This window comes from Olea europaea, chromosome 6 (genome assembly GCF_002742605.1).
Source record: "Olea europaea var. sylvestris chromosome 6, O_europaea_v1, whole genome shotgun sequence".
In the NCBI taxonomy this organism is placed as follows: domain Eukaryota; kingdom Viridiplantae; phylum Streptophyta; class Magnoliopsida; order Lamiales; family Oleaceae; genus Olea; species Olea europaea.
Window position 1 is genome coordinate 23,607,357 of NC_036242.1, and position 24,214 is coordinate 23,631,570.

The window sequence follows — 24,214 nt, forward strand, 5'->3', positions numbered from 1 at the left end:
AAATGTATTTCAAAAAATAATTCGTTTCATTATATAAATATTTTATACCTTAAAAAAAGTATTACAAATTACAATATGATATAAATAAAAACTTGTTATCGTTAAATTATTTGTATTTTTTAACACTTTTTATTTTTAAAACTCTATTTTTTATTAACTTTAAAAAGAAATCAAAAAAAATATTTTTTGTAAATGTATTTCAAAAAATAATTTGTTTTCATTATATAAATATTTTATACCTTATAAAAAGTATTACAAATTACAATATGATATAAATAAAAAAATAAAAATTTGCTCTCATTAAATTATTTGTATTTTTTAACACTTTTTATTTTTAAAACTCTATTCTTTATTTTATATATATATAAAAATAAAAAAAATAAAAAATAGGCGAGCCCACAAGCCGAAGCTCGGCTCGGCCCACGAGCTCGGCTCGCCACGAGCACGAGCCGAGCTCATGGCATTAAGGGCCGAGCTGAGCCGGCTCGGCCCATTGCCGACCCTATGTCGACGCGACTAAAAGACACAAATCGAAGTAACTATCCCACTTAAGTTTTAAGTGAAAGCTTAATCACTTCTAATAAAAACTAGTGAGTCAACGTGCATTGCACGTTTATTGGTTAATGTTTGAAATAAGTGTGTAAATTTTAGAAATAATCATTCATAAATTTGAAAGGTATTTATAAATTCGTTCAAATTAACTTATTTTTCTGTTAATTTTCTCTCTATATTTTTTATTCTTCATATGAAAATTTGAGAATTTGCATATATTAGTACAAGGCATTTTCGTGTACAAAAGTTCGTAGGAAAATTTTTTATGCGAAACATATTTCTCTATTTATATTAGGTCAGTCTAAAATATGATTTAGCTCACTCAAGCTTTGTATGATTATAATAATTAAATATCATCAAGATATACAATATAACAATATCAAAAATGGTTTGTCATGTTGACAGGTAACATGCAGAATCCTAAATTATAGTTTAAAATGTTAAATGCAATTTTATGTATCAACCTTCTTCTAAGAACCTGATTTGTTGTCATTGAAGTTTGACCATAAGATTACAAGAATGCAAAAAGGTAAGTAGAACATTAGAAAATAATGTAGACATGGACATAACCATAAAGGAGAAAACCTCTTCAAACATTTAAAAATTCAATTAAAAAAATTTTAAATTGAAAAAAAAATTATTCATAATATGAAGAAAACAATTAAGAAATTTTAAAACTATTTCCAAAAAATAGTAATAAAAAAATTAAACAAAAGGAAATTATAAAAATCAAATAAAGAATATGAATATTATTTAATTTAAATTGAAAATTTTTTTTTATCATATAAAGAAAAGAATTAAAAAAGAATTTTAAATTGGAAAAAAATATTTATAATATGAAGTAAATAATTAAGAAATTTTAAAACTATTTCCAAAAATAATAATAATAATTAAACAAAAGGAAATTTAAAAAATTAAATAAATAATATAAATATTATTTAATTTAAATTTTATCATAAAAAGAAAAAAATTAAAATGAATTTTAAATTGAAAAAGCTTATTTATAATATGACGAAAACAATTAAGAATTTTTTTTTTCAAAAGAACTAATAATAAAAACAAAACAAATAAACAAAAGGAAATTATAAAAAATTAAATAAAGAATATAGATATTATTCAAAATTCAAAAAAAAATTATCATAATGAGAAAATAATTTATAAACAGTAAAAGAAATAAAGAAAAAAAGTGAGCAAAAACAGAGAGAGATTTGGGCCAATTATTTTGACCTAACTATTAAACAATTAAGGGTTGTTTGAGAGTCCTTGGCTCAGAGGTAAACCAAATCCATCACTAGTGCAAGAACGGTCCAAAAGAGTTTAAGTTTAGAATACAACAATAAGACCACTGACTCAATCAATTAGGTCATTGATCTTTAAAAGATATCACAATATCTGCACCTATGCGATACAAGACCAAGACACAAGTGTAAAACCATTCTTAACAGCTTTAAAACCGACCTAAAGCCACAACACAAGCTTGAGAGCACCACAGACCAAAGGCCATAAATCAAGGCCAAGATTTGATTTATAAAAAAGAACGAACACAGATTTGATTTACAGAATTGAGAAGGTTAGAGAGAAGAAATCGCCAGAGACTCAAAGCCTCAACCAAGTGAATGAAATTATGAAAATTCTTCACACATCTACAGCCAATACAAGGATTAAAACAACTCTCATTAAGTCTCAGCCGTTGGATCAACACAATGGTCCAGAATAGTCCCAAAGTAACACAAATCCGAATAGGACAAAGACAGCCAATGGATGCGTGCCAAGTGGACAGCAAGGTTGAAAACGTTTTCCACTTATAAAAAAAAGTGTTTTGGATTTTAGAAAACACCATTTTACACTAATGCTTCAAAATTGGCTAACTATTGAACTAAATAGGAACGAGGTCTAAAGTGAATCTTAACAAAAAATTCATGAGCTCTGTACAAAGATTTTTACCATTTACAGCATTACTCATTCTGGTCGAGCAAGTATTTATAGTCTCAATTTTCTTGAAACAGCTAAATGATAAATCTACCAATGGAAAACTTAATAAGCAATTGATGTATTTCTACATTAAGTACGATTTAAGAATGCTGTTTTTTATTGATATCTTCACTCCAAGAGAATTCATCTTCTCATTATCCCAAAATGCCAAACTTCGAGCACTACTATGTTGCCACTTTGGTTTATTCTAGAAATGATGTCTGATTATGTCTCTTGTGTAGCCTCCACTCCGGTTTCAGCAACAGTCTTCAAGCACTTCAGTCTGGTTTGTTGGGTTCAATTGGTAGTTGGTAGGACCTAGACAATGTAAAGTTCAATATTACAAATATAAACGAAATGAAGTAGCTTCTCGACTGGAACTTATGAGCATACGGGAGAAGGAAGCACACATCACTACCTTTTTCCCTGCTGAGATTAGACTGGAGAACTTCAGACTTCTACTCTTCGAGAACATGTTTCTCCATTTGCTTGCGCTTCATGCACGCCAAACGCTGCAAACATATCACAGCACCCCATGTATAATTAGGTCAAGGACTTGTTTAAAAATTGTTGATGAAATGATTTCAAACAAGGAAATAATATGTCTAACAGTAACATTGCTAAGATTGCACGGGGTAGAAATACAGAGAAAACTTCAAGCAGCAGTTCTAAGTAGTAAACAATACAGCACGAAATTAAATCGTCATAATACACAAATGGACTTTTTAGTTGTTGCCTCAGCAATCTGAAAAATAGTTCCGTGCGACCAATATGCAAATGAACTTTCATAATCCAATAATAGTTGTTTAGTTACCATCAGAACTAAAGAGATCTATGGCTTTTCCTAAAATTGAGGTGGCCATTTACCTTAGGAGCTAAATAAGGACTTCCATGGCTTCTTGTTGGCAGTAGTTTTAGCTGGTAGGTCCCAAAATCTTGTGTGTTTATGAGAGTAATTACAGCAATTAATTAAAAGAACAGTAAAATAAAGTAAAGAAAGCAGGGAAGGGCAGACAGAATGAATGAGTTTCAGAACATTCTTGAATGTCTTTTCTTATATCTAACATACAGTATTTTTGTTTGTACATAAAGGAGACTTCTACACTACATAAAATTACATCTTAGTACTCAATTCATCATTTTTTTACAATTATTATGCTTAACTAGTATTTAAAACACATTGAACCTCAACTACTTTTGGTAAACAAGGAGGGAAATGAAAGGCTGTACAACAAAGAGGAGAAATGAGACCATATAACCAAAAAACGAAAATAAATAAAAAATATGCCACAGGATGGATTGTAGGAGGTCCAAGGAGATCAACATCTAGCTCGTAGCTATTATGAACTTTGAACTGATCCCATGCGTCTAAATTTCTCGATTCACAAACGTACACATGCTTACCATTCCATGCATATATTGAGTTTTTTCTGCTTCTTTTTTACTCTTCCTGATACACGTGTCAGCAAATTTATATCAAAATAGCTAAAACATCATGCTCATGATTTACCTCTTCTCCATCATCAGATAAAGGGCCATCGTCATCAACCCTCCTTTTTTCAGGAAGCACATCTAGAAGTTCAGCATGTTAAAGGACCAAGAAGAAGAAAAAGTACAACCAATTAATTAATAACATAAATGCTATCTATTTATGCAGTGTTAAAGTACTGCATAACTTGAAATGGTGAAAAGTCTGTCAACTACAAATAGGATGGAAAAATTAGACAAATTATACGAATAACAATTATAAGAATTACCATGATTCCCATTATCTTCTTTAGAATCCCTTTTTTCTTTTGTTTTCCCAAAAACATCAAAACAGAGGTCTGTCATTGAGGCTGATACCTGAAATTACGTTAAATGATCTCTAGTATTCCTCTCAGTTCATACACATGCCCAATATTCAATTACAAATAGCTAATCTTACACTAGAAAATTCATATTCTGATGTGCCAGCAAGCTCGATCAACTTAGATTTGTCTATCTTAAGCTGCAAAATTTTCATGTACTGATCAATTGTAACATCAGGGCACGCTTTCATCTACACATAGTGTACATAAATATTGACATGCATTAAAGAAATATTGCATACATTGTGTCTTTTAGCACAAAGGTAGAATCCTGCAGCAGTAAACACAGGCCGCATGATGTCAGTACTTGCTTTACGGGAGGGTGGCAGTGAGGCGATAAACCGATCCTTATACCTAAAACCCAAAAGAATTAATATTTGTTATCACTGTATCAATGTTTTCATGCAAAGTTGCAAACATTTCCAGTAACATGAGATAAAAAGTGAGGAGCACTCTTTAAGTAATAGATCTCAGTGTTAGTGTAGAATCAAGATGCTACTAGTGAATCTTAAACAAGAATGATAAATATATCAATTTATGTTCCTTCAAATTCAAAAAAGAACTGATAGCAGTCCCATACTTACAAAGACAATCCTTTCTGGACAAATGGGATGAGCCTAATACATCCAAATTGAATTGCCAACTCTCTTATATGAAGCTTCTTCCTACAAATTATTAGCCAAAAATAAATAAATAAATAAAAATAAAAATGAGCAACTCAAAGAAAATCATTTATCGAAATAACAAAGATTTTAAAAAGAAAACGAATACTAACTTGATACCAATGCTATTTTGCATTGAATTAAATGATCTATTGTAAGCCTTTTCAAACAACCCACTCAATTTTACTGCAGCGTGATGATCAAATATTACTTCCATCCTATAACAATTACAACAAAATCATTGAACCGAAAAGCTAAAATAGGGGAAAGAATCAAGAATTGTACCTGGAAGCAGCGATCTCTAAGCAAATTATTGCCTTGCAAATCTCCCCCTATCCGAGAAACAAACAAATAAATACTAAAAGTCAAAATGAGTGTAAAATTGAAATGGGTTTTCAAAATACAAAAGAAAAATGAAAGAAACTCACAATGCCGATGATGGAGGAGTCAAATTGGATGTCGGCCAGTCGGCGGAGCTCCGCTGCGTGAAGGATGAGTTGTTTGGATTCAGAAAAGCCCAATTTCTTGGCTATCCTTGACATATCCATTTTACAGGATTGAATTTTATTCAATTTTCTACTTTTATTTGGATTTGTGGGGAGTGGAGAGATAAAATGGAAATGGAGAGTAGGGAATTACTCGGAGAAGAGCACTGACAGGAATGTGAACAACGCTCATGGAAAGGGATAAATTTTGGCGGGTGGTGAAGAAATTAGGTAAAGAAATTTCATTTTAACTTACTATAATTTGTTGCAGTGTTACCTAACCAGGTTTTAACCCTTTTTTTTTTTTTTTTTTTTTTAATGAGGTGTCCCAACTTGCGCCAGACTATATCCTCGTCCCTGAACCTCCGGCCCCTCAGCTGCTCAGGGAGGTAAATCGCAGAATGTGCAGTTCCCAGATTCCCACATGGCTTTTACTCCTTCCCCAAAGGGAGCCTCCTCCATGGTGATTAATCCACCAATAATTCCTCCTTTATTGGATCAAAGGTTCCCACCAGGAATCGAACTCCCCACGCTTGGTTTCAGAGCCCCCCAATGTGATTGTTCCACCAACTTGGATGTGCCCTGGGGGGCAGGTTTTAACCTTTTCTTTACTTCATGATATGTTCTTTGTGGAATTCGGTCCTGTTATATTACGAAAGGATTTTCTTTAGTTGNACATCAAAGCACACATTAAAACTCTCTAAAACACTCTCAAGGATAGCAAAAAAATGAATTAAGTGACATAAATATCATGAGTGTAGAGCACTCATCAGTCACTTTTTATGCAAAATAGTTTGAAATTGTCGTAATTAATCGAACTATTTTTAAAGACAATTCTAATTGTCTAGCATACCTCTAAATTGTCTCCTCGAAATGAATATTGACTTGAAAGCTTAAAATTGAAACATTAAGGATATTTTTGATAATTTCATTAATAAGAGGTCATTTGATAATTTTTACAAAAAACATTCTTTTCTGAAAACATAATGTTGCAATAGCCGTTTATTGGTAGGGACCTGCTATTTGAACAATCCCCTGAACATTCAAGGGGTTGTTCAAGGGGCTTTTCCCTTATTGGTATTTCCTAAAATGCAGCCATTACTGAAAAGTGGTACCATAGGCCGTTCGTTTAATCATTTTTTGAGATAGCTATGACTATATTTCAAGAGAGTTTTGTTGTTTTATCAAGGTAGGACCCCTATCGATACTCACACGCCTATATAAAGAATTACCCAAAAATCCATCCATCCTCGTATTGTAAGTAGTTGGTAGGGCCCCAACCCCAATTCATTCCAAAATGACCAAAGCACCTAGACAAACGAATATTTTCTTAGAAATTTTCAAAATTTGCCTTAAAAATTGTGCACTCACAAAAAAGTAACCTTTTCCTTCTCTCAATAGAAAAGGGTCCTCGTGCACGAATCCTTTCAAGTTTTATAGAATATTAAACATTAATGTTGTTTTTTATTGTTTCATTAAAAGTGGTCATTTTGCTAATTTGCACAAAAACTGGTTATTTTCTAAAAGGGAAATATTTCACGAGCCATTTATTGGTATTTTCTATTAAAAATAAATTTTAAAATGAAATTAGAATATTTATATTATAAATAAGTTATAGAACTAAGGGCTTGTTTGATTTGCCCAATTTTCCATTGAAAATATTTTTCATTTTCCACCTTTTTGACTTGTTTGATTGCAAAATTTTCTTAGCAATTCCTAACCCCCGCACCCCCCTCACGTGACCAATTTCCTTGGTTTTGTTGAAAACCTATTCCGTCTAGTTGTTTTTTTTTTTTTAAAATCATTTTTTGGCGATTGGAACAAATTCTATCCAATTGTAATAAATATTGTCACTTTAATTGACAATTTTTATAAAAAAATAAAGTCAAATAAATACTAAAAGATTGAAAATTTCAACATTTTTCAGGTAAAAAATTATACAAATCAAATACATTTAATTGACAATTCACAGGAAAATAAATTCTAGGTAGTTTCATTTCCTGAAATTCGTTTTCTTTCTATCCAAATTTCATTCTTACAATCAAACGGATTCTAATGAAAGTTTAAAGGTCTAATATACTCAATATATTATTTTTCATTGCGATATTAGTAAAGATTTTTGAGTGGTGTTCGGATTCCAAATTGTCAAAAACTTAATTTGGTCATTAACCCAGCCAAAATACTGGCTTAGTTAGGTATTCGTTCAATCAACAATTGTTGCTTAATCAAATTTTTATTTAGGGTTTGTTTAACAGAGTTTTTGTAGTTTTCGATAAAATAAAATTATGAAAATTGTAAGTTCCATGAAATTAATATTAATTTTAAGAATATTTTAATTAAATAAACAATTAATCATAAGGTAAGGTTCTTAATCTTTGTTCACTATAGTACTTATGTCCTTAATAATTTTTCATATCATTCTTATCTTCAAACTGTCTATTAGTTAACACATTTTGTATTTGATAACAATTTTATATACAAAAGTCCATTGAAATGATGTGAAACAACTTATTTTTCATTATACTTTTAAAATATAAATAAATAAAATATTCAAAAAATGAGCATGAAAATAATTTTTTTTGATATAAATCACCATAAAGGAAAAGACATAATAATAAAATATTGAAGATAAAATTCGATGAGAAAAATAATTACTGCAACGAATAAAGATTGAGAGAGTTTAAGCGCAATTGAAATGTGATGTATCAAATCAAAATTATGGTGGTAATATAACCCCCCTAATCATATCTTTGTTAAGACAAAAATTAGGTATGCATAAAAAACAAGTATACATGTTAGAGAAGGTGAATGATGAACATGCTCTTTATATCCTTATTATTAGGCTCCATGCTTGTGTTTGATAATCCATGGGGTGTAAGATTACAAATTTGTTCAGTAATAAAGAAATTTCCCTGCACTTGCATCTGATCATGGTCATTAAATCAGAACTTAACTGATCAACTCCCAAATTTTTTTTAATAACTCATCATAGAATTCTTAATTTCTCCGAAGTATTACGCTGCTCTAGCTGAATTATTACATAGACAAAAATTCACCTGCACAAAAATGAAAAACGGTGCAGTGCATATATTCTTGCTTATCATTCTACCATTAAAACTGAGCCCGGGATGTGAGCTCCACTGATCAAGAAAAACAAGCCGAGAATAGAATTTACAGTTTCCAGTCTACAGAAAGATAGTCGTGAAAAGTTAGCTGTAACGACTGCTTGCCTCAGACTACGTCGGAGTTTGAATATTGTGTTTTTCGCATACTCTTGTTCCATTTTCAGCCCACCACTTCTCTGCCTGGTCTTCAGTGAAACGTCTCCGACTGTAGAAAGCCACAAAAATTTTAAGTCAGTTGGAATCAAAACATTGCACAACCAATAAATAACTGCTAAGCAATTCCGTGGAAGAAAATATTCTTACATCTTAACAAACCCCATCTCCAGATAATTGTTGCTTACTTGTTTAAGAATGAAAAGTATTTCCGGAAAGAAAAGAAGGTATATTGAAAGAGATTACCTGAAACGAACCCGTTTCAGCTCATTGACACCATTTTGCAAGGAGATAAGAGTCAAGTGAACGCCTGGCTCATCTTGTATTATCCTATCCAACTTCTGCACTTTGGTTCCATTAGATAGGGGTGGAGGGGTCAAGCTGTCACTCGACTCACTTCTAGGGGAGGAAATGCTTCCATTAGATGGTCGACCAGTATCGTGCAGCATTTGCTCAGCTTTAGTATCCAAGTTGCTGAAAGCATTATTCTCTTTAGGCACTCTTTCAGCCATCTCTTTTAACTGCCAGAAAAATTGGATCATTGACACTTCAGACTCTATTCACCCCTTATAAGAATCAGATGTTTTCCCTAGAAGTAACCCACATAGTCACAGATGAAAGGATGAAAATACAATCACTAGATATGCAATCCAAATTTATGCTCTTGATTCACTCTCTTAATTTGATCATCGAAATGGAGAGTAACATTTGGTAGAAGATGAAACGAAAATGACAACTTGGGTCTTGACCGGGTTTTAGGTGGATGAATTACAAGATAATATCTGGTTCATCTCATAGAACACCACAAGAAATACATGAAACCAAATCTCATGGTTTTGCAGCATTCTTTTTCTGACAAAGCCACCTCTCCAATAAATCTATGAAGATCCAGATTATGAATTAAACATACTATGTTCAAGTAAATGCTTATGACGCATAACTTCTGAGCTCTGTATCAGAACTCAAGAGACAGTTCAAATCTAATTTAGTCAGTTAGAGGGGAATCTTTCTTCTTTGGTCGAATTTGAATGAGCTACCCAACACTTTATAATCTCTTTTATTCAGCACATTGCCACTATATCCAAGTTTTCATTATAACCATCCTTCACATTAAAAAAATAAAAATAAAAATAAAAATAAAAATAAAAATAAAATAAAATAAAAATAATCTTCCATGCAACATTAATTTCCTTTAATTAAAACTGAACTTTTAAGAGTACGAGAAACAGAATTTTAATGAGGCAAATCTCTTTAGATGTATATCCATCTAGCACCAAAGAGTCACTTCCATTAGTATGGGCATATACAATAATCCACAAACTGGGCGTAAGTATAGGCCAACAGAAAATAGTAAAATAATTAAATTTACTTGTTGCACATGGGTAAAAAACTTGTATAGCTTTTTGCTAGTAAGAAAGTCAGCACAAAACTCATGAAATGCATTACACCTACAATCACTGGCCAACCATGAATCAAAGGCTGAGATCTTGACCCATTCATTACCATAATTGAGGATGGCTTGTCCTCTATGTTGTGCTTCCACTCAAAATACAAAATAAAATTCTCTGTTTTAATCAGTACACAGATGTTACAAGAGCATAGACCATAGAGGAACCAAAATGGATGTAACTTGTTAGTATGATAACTGGCTAAATTTTTGTATACACAATTCATTCATTCATACTTATGCTCATAGAAGCACTCAATGTGTACATGTGAAATGAATTACGTCCCTCCGTAGCAGTCTTATTTTTTACGAGGATCAGAGTGGCCCTTTTGAGTTTCAATTGAGGGATCATCCAGAAATTCCACGGTCAAGACTAAATCAGGAGCCTTACAAGAACAATTTCATGGAAACTAATCCATTAGTGAAACCACTTGGCCATCTATTTCGATGAAAATATACCTCTAGAATACAAGTTTTTGAAAACAAAAAGATTTTGAAATTTTGAACGTAGAACAACATCCAACCTGTGCTGTCAGCAACTTGATTGCTTCTTTTGCAGCTTTGCCTTTTTCAGCCTCATCAGCTGCATGTGCAGTCACCTCTTTAAGTTTCTCAGATTTTTTTTCCAGTTCAGCTTCAAGCAGGTGGGATTTCTTAGCAAGTTCTTCTACCTAAGGAAATATTCAGTCAGATGCACAAAGCAACAGGTAAATAAACAGAAGGCAACCATCAATATTTGTTTCCAATGATGTATGCAGGATATTTAGGGTGTTTAAATTGAGGTGGGGTGTTGGAGTGAACACTTTTGGATAAAAAGACCGAGCCATTCCCATTAATCCAGAAAACAGCAGTCACAATGCAATTTTACACTTCTGAAAGTCTTAAGAAAATGCAAGGTATTTATAAAGTCTCTTTAGAATTTTGACACAAATTAACTCTAGCACAATGCTTTAATATGAGAAAAGAAACATATATAACGTCCAGATTAGGGAAAAGTGCATGAGAACAATGTCTATAGTATTTTCTGCATCTCCAAACAGGCTTACCTGTGCCTTTAAATATTTCACCTCCTGACATAGACTATCGTTAGTACTCTTTATATCATCAGCAGTTACTTCTGAAGTGCGAACTGATATAGATGGTGACACTGTGGCAGACCTCAGAGGGCTTGACTTTCCTGGAATAGGAGATGGTGACCGAGAAACTATTCTAGAACTAGGAACAGAAACAGAAACACAAGTGAAATTTCTAGAATTTCCAAATGGGCTAACAGGCGACTTTGATGACACGCTTGCCCTCTGAACATTTCCATTTTGAAGAGGAAACACGCGGCTATCATTTGACTCAGATCTCACATTATATGGGGAACTCCTTTCAGATTTGAATGAGTCTGCAGAAGAGAGTCTTGAAATACTTCCAGGTAAACGAGAAGTCCCTGTCTCCTTTTCTGCTGTTTCACTGGGCTTATATAGTGAACCTCCACTCTTGACATTAGGAATTCGAGGAACGGATCTCGAATCTGCTACCTTCCGTAATTTGTTGAAACAATCATCACAGACACGATAAGGCTTGTTCATACTTGGGGCTAAGGCCGCCTTAAGGGACTTCCAGCTGCTACATGCTTTGCAGAAAACAAGTCCGCAGTTGTAACAGTTGTGACGTTTTCGTCTGAAATTAAAAGGATTCTGACAACCTGAGCACATGGAATTATCAGCACTAGATAAGCATTTATGACGACATACAACAGCAGTAAAATTTGAACCACAGGCCACACTTTTTGCTTGTTTATCTTTTAGAAAGTCGACAAGATTAGGTGTATCCTGGTCATCAATGTCACCATACCCAAGTTGCCCATTTGAACCCTTTCCCCAGGTATAAACTTCTGCCTTTGATGTCAAAACTGCCACATGATGTGAACCACAAGCAATCTCTTCCACGATACTGTCAGCAATTTTACCTTCTATACAAGTGGGAGTCTTTCCACTGGCTACAGAATTCAGCAGCCGGCCATAAACATTATTTCCCATGGTATATACCCGTCCTGACGTTGTCAGAGCAATGGTAAAATTGTTTCCACATGCTACCTGGGAAAAGCTAACATTGACCAATGAATCTATACATTCAGGAACTAGTCTTGATTCATTATCACCATGCCCAAGCCGCCCTTTATCCCCATTCCCCCAGGTGAACAGCTTTCCAGATAATGAACCATCAGATTCTCCAGAATTAGAAGATTTACTCTTTACTTCAACAATTGCAGCAGAGTGCCATACACCACAAGCAACCTTGACTGTTCGCAATCCCTTTAAAGTTTCCACTTCTCGTGGAATTCTGGTGCCATTACAATTTCCATGTCCCAGTGCACCAAAAGTCCCGTCTCCAAATGTAAACAACTGGTCAGCAGATGTTAGCAAAGCCGTATGCCAAGGCCCACATGAAACAAATGATACATGTAATCTCTCAATGGGACCACCCACATTTTTTGGGATCCAGTGACTTGCTTCACTTCCATTTCCAAGCAAACCACAGTTAAGAGTACCATCACCCCAAGTGTATAGATCACCAGAATGTGTAACAGCACAAGTGTGATATTCGCCACATGCTACCATTTTAATGTTCATACCACGAAGTGTTTCAATTTGCTTGGGGTGGGAAACATCAGCTTCGACTCCATGACCCAGCCTCCCTCCCCTCTCTTCCCCCCAGCTGAATACCTCCCCATGCTTAGTGACTAAAACTGCATGTCTATCACCACAAGAAATACTATGTACATCAAGCACAACAGTTGATTCTAATGCCTTGGGCAAGAGAGCATTAACCTTGGTGTTAGATGATCTATGGACTCCAATCACACCACCTCCGACCACCCCATCACCAGTGCCTTCTCCCCAAATGAAAACATCGCCGAAGCCATCAAAATCTTCAGTACAGGAACCTTGACTTGATGAACTTACAGCACTAGATAGACTCACCCGAAATGTGTCAGCCCCAGGACTTTGGTAATTCGAGTTGTCTACAGCCCCTGCTGACAATGAGTTGGTAGAATATGTCACGGATTCTACCCGTGTAGGACTCTTGGCTGTTGCAGAGTATGAAATGATGTCTGCGAATGCTTTTCCCAATCTGCTCTGAGAAAGATTCTCAGTTTGTTGGGTATCTCCTTGATCCTGATGTAACTAATTAGACAACAGAAAAAGAAGAATTAAAATGAGGAAAGAAGAAATTTGCTAGGAGGATCTTGTTTACAATAGAGAGAAGAATAAGATACTATAACTCACAAGAGAAAAACTTGAGGGAGAGACAATCCGACCACATGGACTATCTGATGATGTACTTTCACTCTTTCCCTCAATTTTTATTTTTCTGTAGCCACCACATTCAATTAGAGCTTTTAAACCGACAAACCAAACCTCAGCTTCATCCTTATCTTTACATATCTGTCAAGATTTTGTAATGGAATAAGATAAATTATGATAGAAAACCAAATTCAATTACATTACCAAAATGGTGGGTGATCCACATGTTTTGTAGTCGAAATAGTGCACAATTTATGCAATAAGATGTTAAGAACTAGTTGATAAACTCACCAAATCCAAGGATCTATCGTTACTAATGAGAGAAAATGATTGGTATTCCTTCTCAGGTCGAGGATACCGCTGAAATATTGCCTGACAAAAAAATGTCTATGATGTTAGTCAAATCATCATATATCAATATTATTACCATGGTTATGAGAGATAATAACCAAAATGGTCACCGAACTTTGTAAAAAGTTTTCAAAGGGTCACCGAATTTTAAAAATCACCTAAATCATCACTGGATTTTGCAAAAAATTTTCATGAGATCACTAAACTTTAAAAATCATCACATTCATCACTAAACTTTGCAAAAAAGTTTTCATGAAATCACTAAACTTTGTAAAAAGTTTCCCAGGAGTCACTAAATCTTTGTGAAGTCTTTTGCAAAATTTAGTGATGAATGTGATATTTTTAAAGTTCAGTAATCTCGTGGAAACCTTTTGCAAAGTTTAGTGATGATTAAGGTGATTTTTAAAGTTTAATGATCCCGTGGAAACCTTTTGCAATGTTTAGTGATGACTTGGGTAATTTTTAAATTTCAATGACTCCGTGAAAACCTTTTACAATGTTCAGTGATCATTTGGATTATTATCTGTGGTTATGAAGAAGAGATTGAACTTAAAGAAATTGCATTTGAAATGAAGACTCAATGTAACTCTAGCGAGATGACATAAATTCTTCTTAATAATAATTAGTTGAGCTAATTGAATGTGTTCTTCAATAATGTCGCAAAATTAAAGACTCACCCTAATTATATACATGCATAATCCCTTTATTTTACAAAGTAATAAACATGAAAATTTCCATTAATTGCTCCTAGTGCATCTTGTTATATTATCTATAATACTATGATGTTTCCATTATTAGGTCTCCACATATATTTTCCTCCAGATTTTCTCTTGTTTTTTGTGCTCAATTTAAAATTTAAAGATCTTGAAATTTTTTTCTAACCAATTGAAAAGCATAAATTCCAGAGACAAAGAGGTCCGAATGAAAAATCAGCTGATAAGGTAGAAAAACTAAGATGTTCAGGTTAATTAACTTTGCAGCCCCTACAGGAAAAACAAATGCAGTTAATACTATAACATAGAAATGTTTTGTCTTTGACGTCTCTATGATGCACCAACTCTTGAGAAAATGAAACATCTCATAAAATTAGAAAAAAGCATAGTATACTTACAGTACGCTGTCCAGGAATTATCCTTGAAACATTACGTAGCTCAAGTTGTTTCTCATCTTTGCCGTAGTACCATATCAATGTAGACTCATCCTATAATTTATCAATCAAACTAATAACTATAATGAAGAAAATAAACACTGTAATCTTTTGCATGTAATAAGTAGTAGTTCTCCAAAAGCTATCAAAGAATGTAATAGGACAACATGATAAAGTATTATAATATGTGTCCCAATTCATTCGATAATGTATTTATAATATGTGTCCCAAATCATTCAAAAATGAAATACATTGTCACTAATCAGATCATCAAATAATATCACTTGCAGCAACAAAAATATGTACCACAAGACAATTTATATTATTCAGGAAGACCAGAATCAAGGATGACATGTGCCACACGAAAACTTACATTGGAAAGTCGAAATGGACAAAACTTAGGCTTCCCTCTCCGCCCATACTTCAGCAAGTAGGATCCTTTCTTAAGAGCTGTAATGGCCTAAAGAAACATTTTGTAAGCATATAAATTCCACCCCAAATGCCTAATCCAACATTTGAGTACTTCTCATTTCCTCGAGAAATACAAAGAATTTGTGTGAACACAATACTTCTAAGTACAGATGCAGCATATGATTGCAATGACTAATCAATGAAACAGTGAGTCTAAAGTACCTGATCAATGTCCCTTTCCACGAGACTAGTCCTGTGCAAATCAGCCATTCAATTTGTGATATACCTTGGCGCAAAAATCCTCCAATTAAACCAAAACCCATTTAAAGAATCACAAAAACAATGCTCTTTCTATCCTATTCTGACCCATATAACACCACCCTAGAACTCCAAAATTCAAAATTCAATTTCTTCATCAGCCCATTGTAAAATCCATAAAATGAGAACTGACAAAAATTTCCTTCTTCTTGGAGAAAAGAATGACAGCCCACCAAAATATCTACTTAATTCATCCAAGATTCTATTACACTGAACTCATACAAATGACCTTTGATCTCTGAACAGCTGCAATCACTTCTCAAACAGAAATTATAATCGTAAGAAAATATTTTCCTCAATTTCTATGACATGCATGCATAAGCGTTTGAAAAGGCTGAGGCCTCTGCCCACATTGGTGTTATAACAAGAATGATTGATTGCAAATATAGAAAATTTAAATTTAAGAATTGTGCAGGAGATAAAATTAAGAAGGAGGTGTCTGTCTTCTTTTGAGCTCAAAATATAAAATCTCCAGACACAAATAAGCCCAGAAAAAGCCCTCTTCAAGAAAAAAACAAAGAATTGGTTCTTGAAATTCAAGAGTTTTCTGGAATTTAAATGAGGGAATTGTTGAATTGAAAGGGTTGAATCTTCAGACTCTTGACCCCCTTAAACGTGCAGACGTCGTGCAGATTTTCTTGCTCTCTTTCTATTTTTTCTGTTTCTGTTTCGAATCATCCCTTTTATTCCGGGAAAATGCCATGTCAGCAACTGAAAGTCGTTGTTATATCTAGGAGTTTAAAGTTCATTGTGCATAATATCCTCACCTTTCATTTTGTTACATGTTCACCCCTATTTACACCTTTCATTGCAAAAATATACTCTCAATGCTCCCAAATTATTATTATTTTTTTTAAGTGCAAACAAATCTTAAATAAATAATTAAAAAGTTAGAAATAAAAATAAAAGGAATCCCATTAGTACCGTCTTCCCACCACGACCTCTCCTACCACAGTCGTCGCCGCCTCCACCGTCAGAACTAACCGCTACAATTAAAAAACATCACAAATTTTTCATCTCTGGTATTGGTACTCCTTCCACTGCTAATCCCAACCATTTCATCTCTGGTACTACGCCAAAAAAATTTCCTTTTTCCTTACCCTACAACTCCGATTCCTCAACCTCAAATCCAAAATCAACCTTAGCCTCATGTTTATAATGTTCAACCTCAATTAAAGTTACTCCGGCTACCAAACTTGAGCCAACCTCTCATTGAAAAACTTGATTATACAAACTATTTACTCTGGAAAAACTAGCCTCTCAATGTTATCATTGCAAATGATCTTGAAGAATTGGTTGATGACTGCACACTTTGCTGTCCACCCAAGTTCCTGGACGTTCATCAGCACTCGGCAGCAATTAAATCTACATTAAGAATCTGTTTATGAGCTGAATTTATTTCTCACTCAAAGAGAAATGGGTCAAATTGTAGGATACAATAGAACTGTTAGCAAAAGGAAAATTAGGCACTTCAATTCTTGAATCTGATGCAAGTATTAGCCTACTCTTCTTGCTTTCCTTGGCGGGCCTTGAACTTGATTTGAATTTCATTCGTCGGAGCTTCGTCAGCGAAATCGCCATCGCTGCGACAGCATTTAACGACGCGACAACTTGGATTTTACTAGCCCTCGCCATTGCTCTGGCAGGTAAAGACAACAATGACTCCCACAAAAGCCTATTTATTTTCATATGGGTTTTGCTCTTTGGTGTTGCATTTGTTGCTTTCATGATGGTGGCGCGACGGTGTTCGTCGGAGCAAGACACAATGGACAAGGCGTATATATATTTAACAGGTACAGTTCTGGTGCGTTTTTTAGCAATTAATTTGGCTATGTTTTTTAATTGTTGAGTAAAAGAGAAATTAAATTAGGCCCCGTTTAAGCTCCCATTTTTTCAAAGAAGAAATTGCTAGAAATGTCTAATTTCACATATTTATTTGTAAAAATATTCATCATTGTAAATCTTTGCAAAAATGTCTATTTTAGAGTAATTTAGATGAAAATATCCTGGTTAACAATTTATGATCCCACACAAAGATAAAAATGAACATTTTTCCAATTAAAAATTTTATTGGCCAATAAAATTTTGACACATAACCTGCTCTATTTATTTCAAAAGTGCACATGTCAAATCACAATTAATATTATTTTTCTCATTGGCACAAAAATGTCGAGAACTACATTTCAACTGTAGAGAAATGTCATGTTCGAAATCAAATGTCATGTTCGAAATCAAATGTCATTCTAGACATCTAATATGTCGAGAACAACATTTAAAATGTCGAAAATATTTAATGTTGTGATTTAAAATGTGTACTTTTGAAATATAAATGGGATTAAAATATCGAGAACAACATTTAAAATGTAGAAAATGTCATTTTAACGTAGTTTCTCATGGAAGCTGCTTTTCAAAATCTGCGACAAATTGCAAAAAAATTAATTGCTTCATGTTTTCATTAAGGGTATAATAGACAGTTTAGTACTAAATTTTAAAAGTGGACATTTTTTAATTGACACCCATGAAATTAGACATTTTTTAAAATACCCCTCCTCAAATCCCATTTTTATCCACACATTCTCCCATAAAATAATCATACACGTATTTCAAAAAAAATTCTTACTTTTTAACCACATTTCCCAAAAGATCATTATTCCATAATATATTTTACCCAAAAATGAGGATTTTTCTGTTGTGGTGAGTTTTGATTAGACGTGTAAATTTGGCTCGTTGGAAAAACTTTGAGTTGGCTAAGCTCTTGGCTCGAGTTGAACCCCATTTTGGGACGATAGCCGAGCTCAAATATGTGGCCAGTCTGTGTCACAAGCCATTTTTGCTCGAAACGAAAAAAAATCAATGAAACATGTCTACTAAAGGTAGCAGTAACTTACATCCCCCAGGTCGAGGGCGATTCGTACCGTTAGTGGCCTCAAAACAGTGTGGGCTAAACAATTCAACAGGACGAAAGAGCTTGCAGCAAAGGACAAAAGCAGCCTGTTTTGGCAGAACGCGTGCTAGTAGACACAAGCAGCTTTCCAGCGCGAAAATGAGATTTTTCTAAGTCCAAATCAGCAATTTTGGGAGGAAAAATACAATGGCTATATCCGGATATTTTGGGGATGTAAGTGGATAACTTGGCCAATTTGTCCAACTTGTGTTACTTGTCCATTTGTACCACTTGCAAGATAATGTCAAGGTAGAAGCAAAATTATAGTTGACACTATAGAAATGATTAGTCCACTTGCAAGGAAAATTGTAGAGATTTCCTACTTGATGCCAACTAACATAAGGTGGAAAGTTACATACAACTTGCATTGGAAGTGTAGAAAACATGCAACTTGATCAAAGGAAGCTAATGAAACTTGCCACCAATAAAGACCTTTGGATTAAAATTAATCTTGGTCATTAATTTCAAGGCAACTTACAAGATTTTGCTCATAAATAGAGATATAGTCTCATTTGTAAATTCCATGGAGTGAAGTGACTTTTATATTTTAAAGAGATTGTAAAGTTTTCCCTTCCATTTATATACAAAGAAAGTTCTCCCAACCTTACTTATTTTCCATATATTTTTTACTTCAAAATCCTCTACTAAAAGTTTTTATAATTTAGTCTTATTGGTAAAATTATTTGTGAGCGTGGAAAGGCTGACTTAATGTTTTCTCGTGGGGGACGATAAATTGTTGAACGTTAAGGCCGCACAGTTTTAGTTGTTCGGGTATAAAAAAACTGGGTACGTGACAAGTGGTATCAGAGTCTCGTTTGTAGGCCGTTATAATTTCGGATTCTCAACAAACTATTTATATTGAGATTGAGGAAATGAGGGGTCGAAGGGTTGCCCCAGTTGAACTAAAGAAAACATGAAGCAAAAGTAAGACGCTGGAAACAACTACAATGGAGGCAAACTTGACCTAGTCATCACAAATATGGGTAATCGAGTCGAATCTCTTGAAAACTCCTTTGAGGTGTTAAAAGGCCACGCTATTGGAAAGTTAGAAACTCTCCAAATCAATGTCCAAGAGGTGATTGACACAAAAGCATCGTTGGAAAATGATGTCCAACCGTTGAAAGATGATATTCAAGCTACAGTATCAAGGCAAGCCGCGGAGATGGAAGATTTTGGTCATCTCCAAACCATAGTCTTAGATGCCGTTTCCACCATGCAAGGGCAAATGAACCAATTGGCTGTGATGATGGAATGGATGAGCAAGGAGCTCTAGCAATAAAAGCAATATACATCCGGCACAAGCGGAGGTGCCACTACAACTATTGTGGCCCCGAGGATTGGGTATCCAAAGCCTTAACAAAATGATGGGCGACGGGATACTAAAAACGTGAAAAACTTCCTATGGCAAATGGAAGTTTACTTTGAAGCGTAAATCTTGTTGATGAAGCCATGAAAGTCTGGACTTCCACTATATATCTTTCTGACACCGGTCTCTTAGGTGGCGTCGGACGCATGCCAATGTTGAAAATAGAGCTTGCAAGATTGATACATAGGACGAGTTCAAAAAAGAGCTAAAAAGGCAATTTTACCCAGCAAATTTTGTGTACGAGGCTCGTAAGAAACTAAAGAAATTGAAAAAAAAAGGGAATGATTTATGACTATGTCAAAAAATTCACGACCCTTATGCTTCAAATCCTGAGCATGCGACATGATGTCTTGCTATTCTATTTCTTGGATGGATGTACAACATGGGTATGACAAGAATTACAACGTCGCAAGGTGAAAAATGTAGACAAGGCAATTGCGGTTGTCGAATCCTTGACAAAGTTCCAAATGGGTACAGAGGCTCAAGCAAGGAATTTCAAACCAATCAAAGGGAATTTTGGCAAAGGCGGAGGTGACGCGAGAAAAAGACAACGGAGTAAGCCGGATTGGTGGCTAAATACCAAAGTTGATTACAAATTCGACGACAACAAACAAACTACTTGACGAAAGGAGTATGATGACAAGAAGAGGGGTAATTTTGCTCCTCGTAGTTGCTTCGTTTGCAAAGGTTTCCATCTCATACAGGATTGCCTTAAGCTTGGATCTTTGGCATTTATCACGGAGACTCAACAGGAGACTTTCCATGGGAAGGAGGAGGATGTAAGTCACATAGGTTCATTGCAACTTTTCAATGCTTTGAATGCCAAAACCGTTCCGGGGGACGAATGGAGAAAAAGGATTGATGTTCGTACTTGTCGAAATCAATGGATGGCAAACAAGAGCATTAGTTGATAAGAAGCCATAAACAATTTCATCATGGAAGATGAAGCACGGAGGTTAGGATTGAATGTTCACCAAGGAGGTGGATTGTTGAAGACGGTGAATGTAATCGCAAAGCGGTTAGCGGGCGTAGTTCGAGGGGCTAAACTGCGGTTGGGTTCGTGGCATGGACCCTTTGATATTTTCCGTGCCACTAATGTATGATTTCAAGCTAGTGTTGGCTTGGATTTTTAGAGGGAGGTTAATGCAATTCCCATCCCTTCCTTTGGTTCAATGTGCATTTTGGAGAAGAGATTGTCATGCACGATTCCTACCATTTCCATGGGGACAACTTTTAGCTATGCAATTAACGAAAGAATGGAAGAAAGGTGAACCGACATTTATTGCTCAATTGTCGATTCAGCCCAAAGCCTCTTACAACGATGATGTCTTGCCGACGACTATTGCAAAAGTCCTTGAGAAAAATAAGGACGTTATGCCCGCGGAGTTACCAAAGAAACTTTCGCCTAGGAGGGAAATGGACTGCTGCATCGAGTTGGTGCCCAGTGCCAAACCTCCCTGCCATGGCACCCTATCGTATGGCACCCCTGGAGTTAGAAGAAGTTCAAAAACAACTTATGGAGCTTGTTGAAAGGGAAAATATTAGACCATCAAAAGCAACCTACGACGCCCTGATGTTGTTTTAAAAGAAGTCAGATGGGACATATAGATGTGCGTTGATTACTGGGCACTAAACAAGGTGACAGTGAAAAGCAAGTATCCTATTCCATTGATTGTGGATTTATTTGATCATCTTGGTAGTGCTAAATTCTACACAAAGGTAGATTTTCAAAAAGGCTATTATCAAGTTCGAATTGCTAAGAGAGACGAGCCTAAAACTACATGCGTTACTCGGTATGGTTCCTATGAATGGCTTGTCATACCATTCGATTTGACAAATGCCCCGATTACATTTTGTACCTTGATGAACAAGTTATTCTATCCATACTTGGATAAGTTCACGGTGGTTTATATTGATTACATTGTCATATATAGCAACACGCTGGACAAACACGTTGAGCACTTGAAAATTATCTTCCAAGTATTACGGGAAAATGAGTTATTCATAAAAAAGGAGAAATGTTCATTTGCCAAAGAAGAGGTAAATTTCCTAGGGCATATCATCGAACATAGTCGATTGCGCATGATGGAGCCCAAGTAAAAGCAGTCAACTAGTGAGAGCCACCCACTAAGGTGACAGAGTTTTGGTCTTTTCTTGGATTGGTGAATTACTACCGACATTTCATTCAAGGCTACTCATCTAGAGTGGCCCATTGATGGACTTTCTCAAGAAGTCCCAAAGATGGGATTGGACCATGAAATGTTAAAGAGCCTTTGATGATTTAAAGGTGACGGTCATAGCGGAGCCAGTATTAGCATTATCGAATTTCAATAAAAGCTTTGAAGTTCAAACGGATGCATCGAATTTTCCATTGGGGTGTGCTCATGCAAAAAGGTCATCTCATTGCCTTTGAGAGTCGTAAGTTGAATGACACAAAGAGATGCCAAATGATATAGGAAAAAGAAATGACAGTCATTGTGCATTGCCTATAGGTATATCATCATTAACTTGTGGATTCTCATTTTGTGATCAAGACAAACAATGTGGCTATAAGTTACTTCCAATCACAAAAGAAGTTAAGCCTGAAGAAAGCCTGATGGCAAAACTTCTTGGCAGAGTCTAACTATGCCCCCATTTGTTTCTCATTTTTGGAAGAGTGAGAATGAAAAATATAGCCGTTACGAGCCCCACATAAGAGATGAAAATTCAAATTTGGTGGCTTGATATGATGGATAACGGTCATATTTTTCATTTTAATGAGCAAAGAATGGGAACCAAACAGGGGCTATATAATGGAATATAAACTTGGAATGGCAAATGTAGTGGCGAATGTACTTAGACGGAAGGTAGAACTTGCAACAATCAGTCAAGCTATGGGCACCTTGTTTGAGGAAATTAAAAGAGAGGCGCAAAACATTGATGCAAGCCGCCTAAGAAGGTAAAACAAGGCTATTTTGGGTTGACAACGGGTTTTTGTACACCACTGGGTAATGAGAATTTGTGCCTATACGGATTTTATTATTGCCTTGCCAAAGTTCGAAGGGTTCAGATCGATAATTGTTATTGTTGATCGATTTTCAAAGTATGCTACTTTCATTCCGGCCCCTAAGGATTGCACCGTATAAGAAACGGTAAGGTTATTTTTCAAACATGTTGTGAAGTATTGGAGATTGCCTATTTAGTGATCGAGATCCCCGTTTTACGGAAAAATTGTGGACGGAGTTGTTTAAACTCCTTGGATTGGATTTGCACTTTTTCAGTAGTTTTCGCCCACAGACGGAACGGGTGAATGCATTGTTAGAGTGCTATCTTCGGCACTTTGTTAGTGCTAATCAGCGGGATTGGAAGAAGTTGATGGATATAGCTCAATTTTCTTACACCTCGTAGAAAAGTGAATCCTTAGGACATAGTCCATTCGAGCTTGCAATGGTTGACAATCTATAATGCCCCACACTTTGCCTATGGTTGGTGTTTCAAGCTAAAGTCTTGGAGTAATCAAAATGGCGAAGTCACGGGAAGATCATGTGGACTTAGCTAGATCTTGCTTGGGGAAAGCCGGGAAGCAGATGAAGAAATGGGCCGATGTGAAACGAAGGCCGTTGGAGTTCAACATTGGAGATCAAGTATTTCTTAAAGCGTTGCCTCAACAATTCAAAGCCTACCACAAAGTTCATAAATGCTTGGTTAGAAAATATGAGGGTCCGTTTCCCATCATGGATAAAGTTGGAAGAGTTTCCTACCAACTAGAACTTCAAAGCACTTTAAAGATCCACTGGGTTTTTCATGTGAGCATGTTGTAGCTATATAGGCTGGACTTGGATGATCTAGGGAGAAACAAATCGAAAGGGTGCCTTCCATCGTCACAAAATCTTTTGAGAAAGATGTTGAATCCATTTTGGAAGATCGAGTGATGAGACGGAGGGGAGTTCCCCCTTATACACAATACTTAGTCAAATGGAAGGGATTGCCCGAGTTTGAAATTACTTGAGAGAATGAAGAGATTTATGGCAATTTGAGCTTGAGCTTTGGCACTACACGACGACGAGGACGTCACCAGATTCATTAGGGGAATGACTTATGTCCCTCGGGTCGAAGTTGATCCGTCCCTATAGCGGCCTCAAAATAGCGCGGACAGA

The 24,214-nt window shown here is 35.2% G+C and overlaps 2 protein-coding genes across 3 annotated transcripts; both read right to left on the bottom strand.

Moving 5' to 3' along the window:
* Positions 1–2,446: 2,446 nt before the first annotated feature.
* LOC111396205 (origin of replication complex subunit 6-like) lies at positions 2,447–5,754 on the bottom strand. Of its 2 annotated transcripts, none has more exons than XM_023022557.1 (10): positions 5,464–5,754; positions 5,321–5,367; positions 5,149–5,253; positions 4,958–5,038; positions 4,616–4,727; positions 4,451–4,531; positions 4,281–4,368; positions 4,034–4,095; positions 2,942–3,035; positions 2,447–2,841 (listed from the first exon to the last, which is right to left on the bottom strand). In XM_023022557.1, the coding sequence occupies exons 1-9, from the start codon at positions 5,581–5,583 to the stop codon at positions 2,982–2,984; spliced, it is 750 nt and encodes a 249-aa protein (XP_022878325.1). In that variant the 5' UTR covers positions 5,584–5,754; the 3' UTR covers positions 2,447–2,841; positions 2,942–2,981. The 2 variants fall into 2 exon arrangements, with proteins under 2 accessions (XP_022878325.1, XP_022878326.1); XM_023022558.1 differs by having other exon boundaries at positions 4,451–4,513; positions 5,464–5,753.
* Positions 5,755–8,615: 2,861 nt separating this feature from the next.
* Positions 8,616–17,647, bottom strand: LOC111396206 (PH, RCC1 and FYVE domains-containing protein 1-like). The gene is made up of 9 exons (XM_023022559.1): positions 15,673–17,647; positions 15,413–15,499; positions 15,004–15,093; positions 13,833–13,913; positions 13,524–13,682; positions 11,292–13,421; positions 10,770–10,916; positions 9,045–9,319; positions 8,616–8,850 (listed from the first exon to the last, which is right to left on the bottom strand). Exons 1-9 carry the CDS (start codon positions 15,718–15,720, stop codon positions 8,757–8,759), a joined length of 3,111 nt encoding a protein of 1,036 aa, XP_022878327.1. The 5' UTR covers positions 15,721–17,647; the 3' UTR covers positions 8,616–8,756.
* Positions 17,648–24,214: the final 6,567 nt, after the last annotated feature.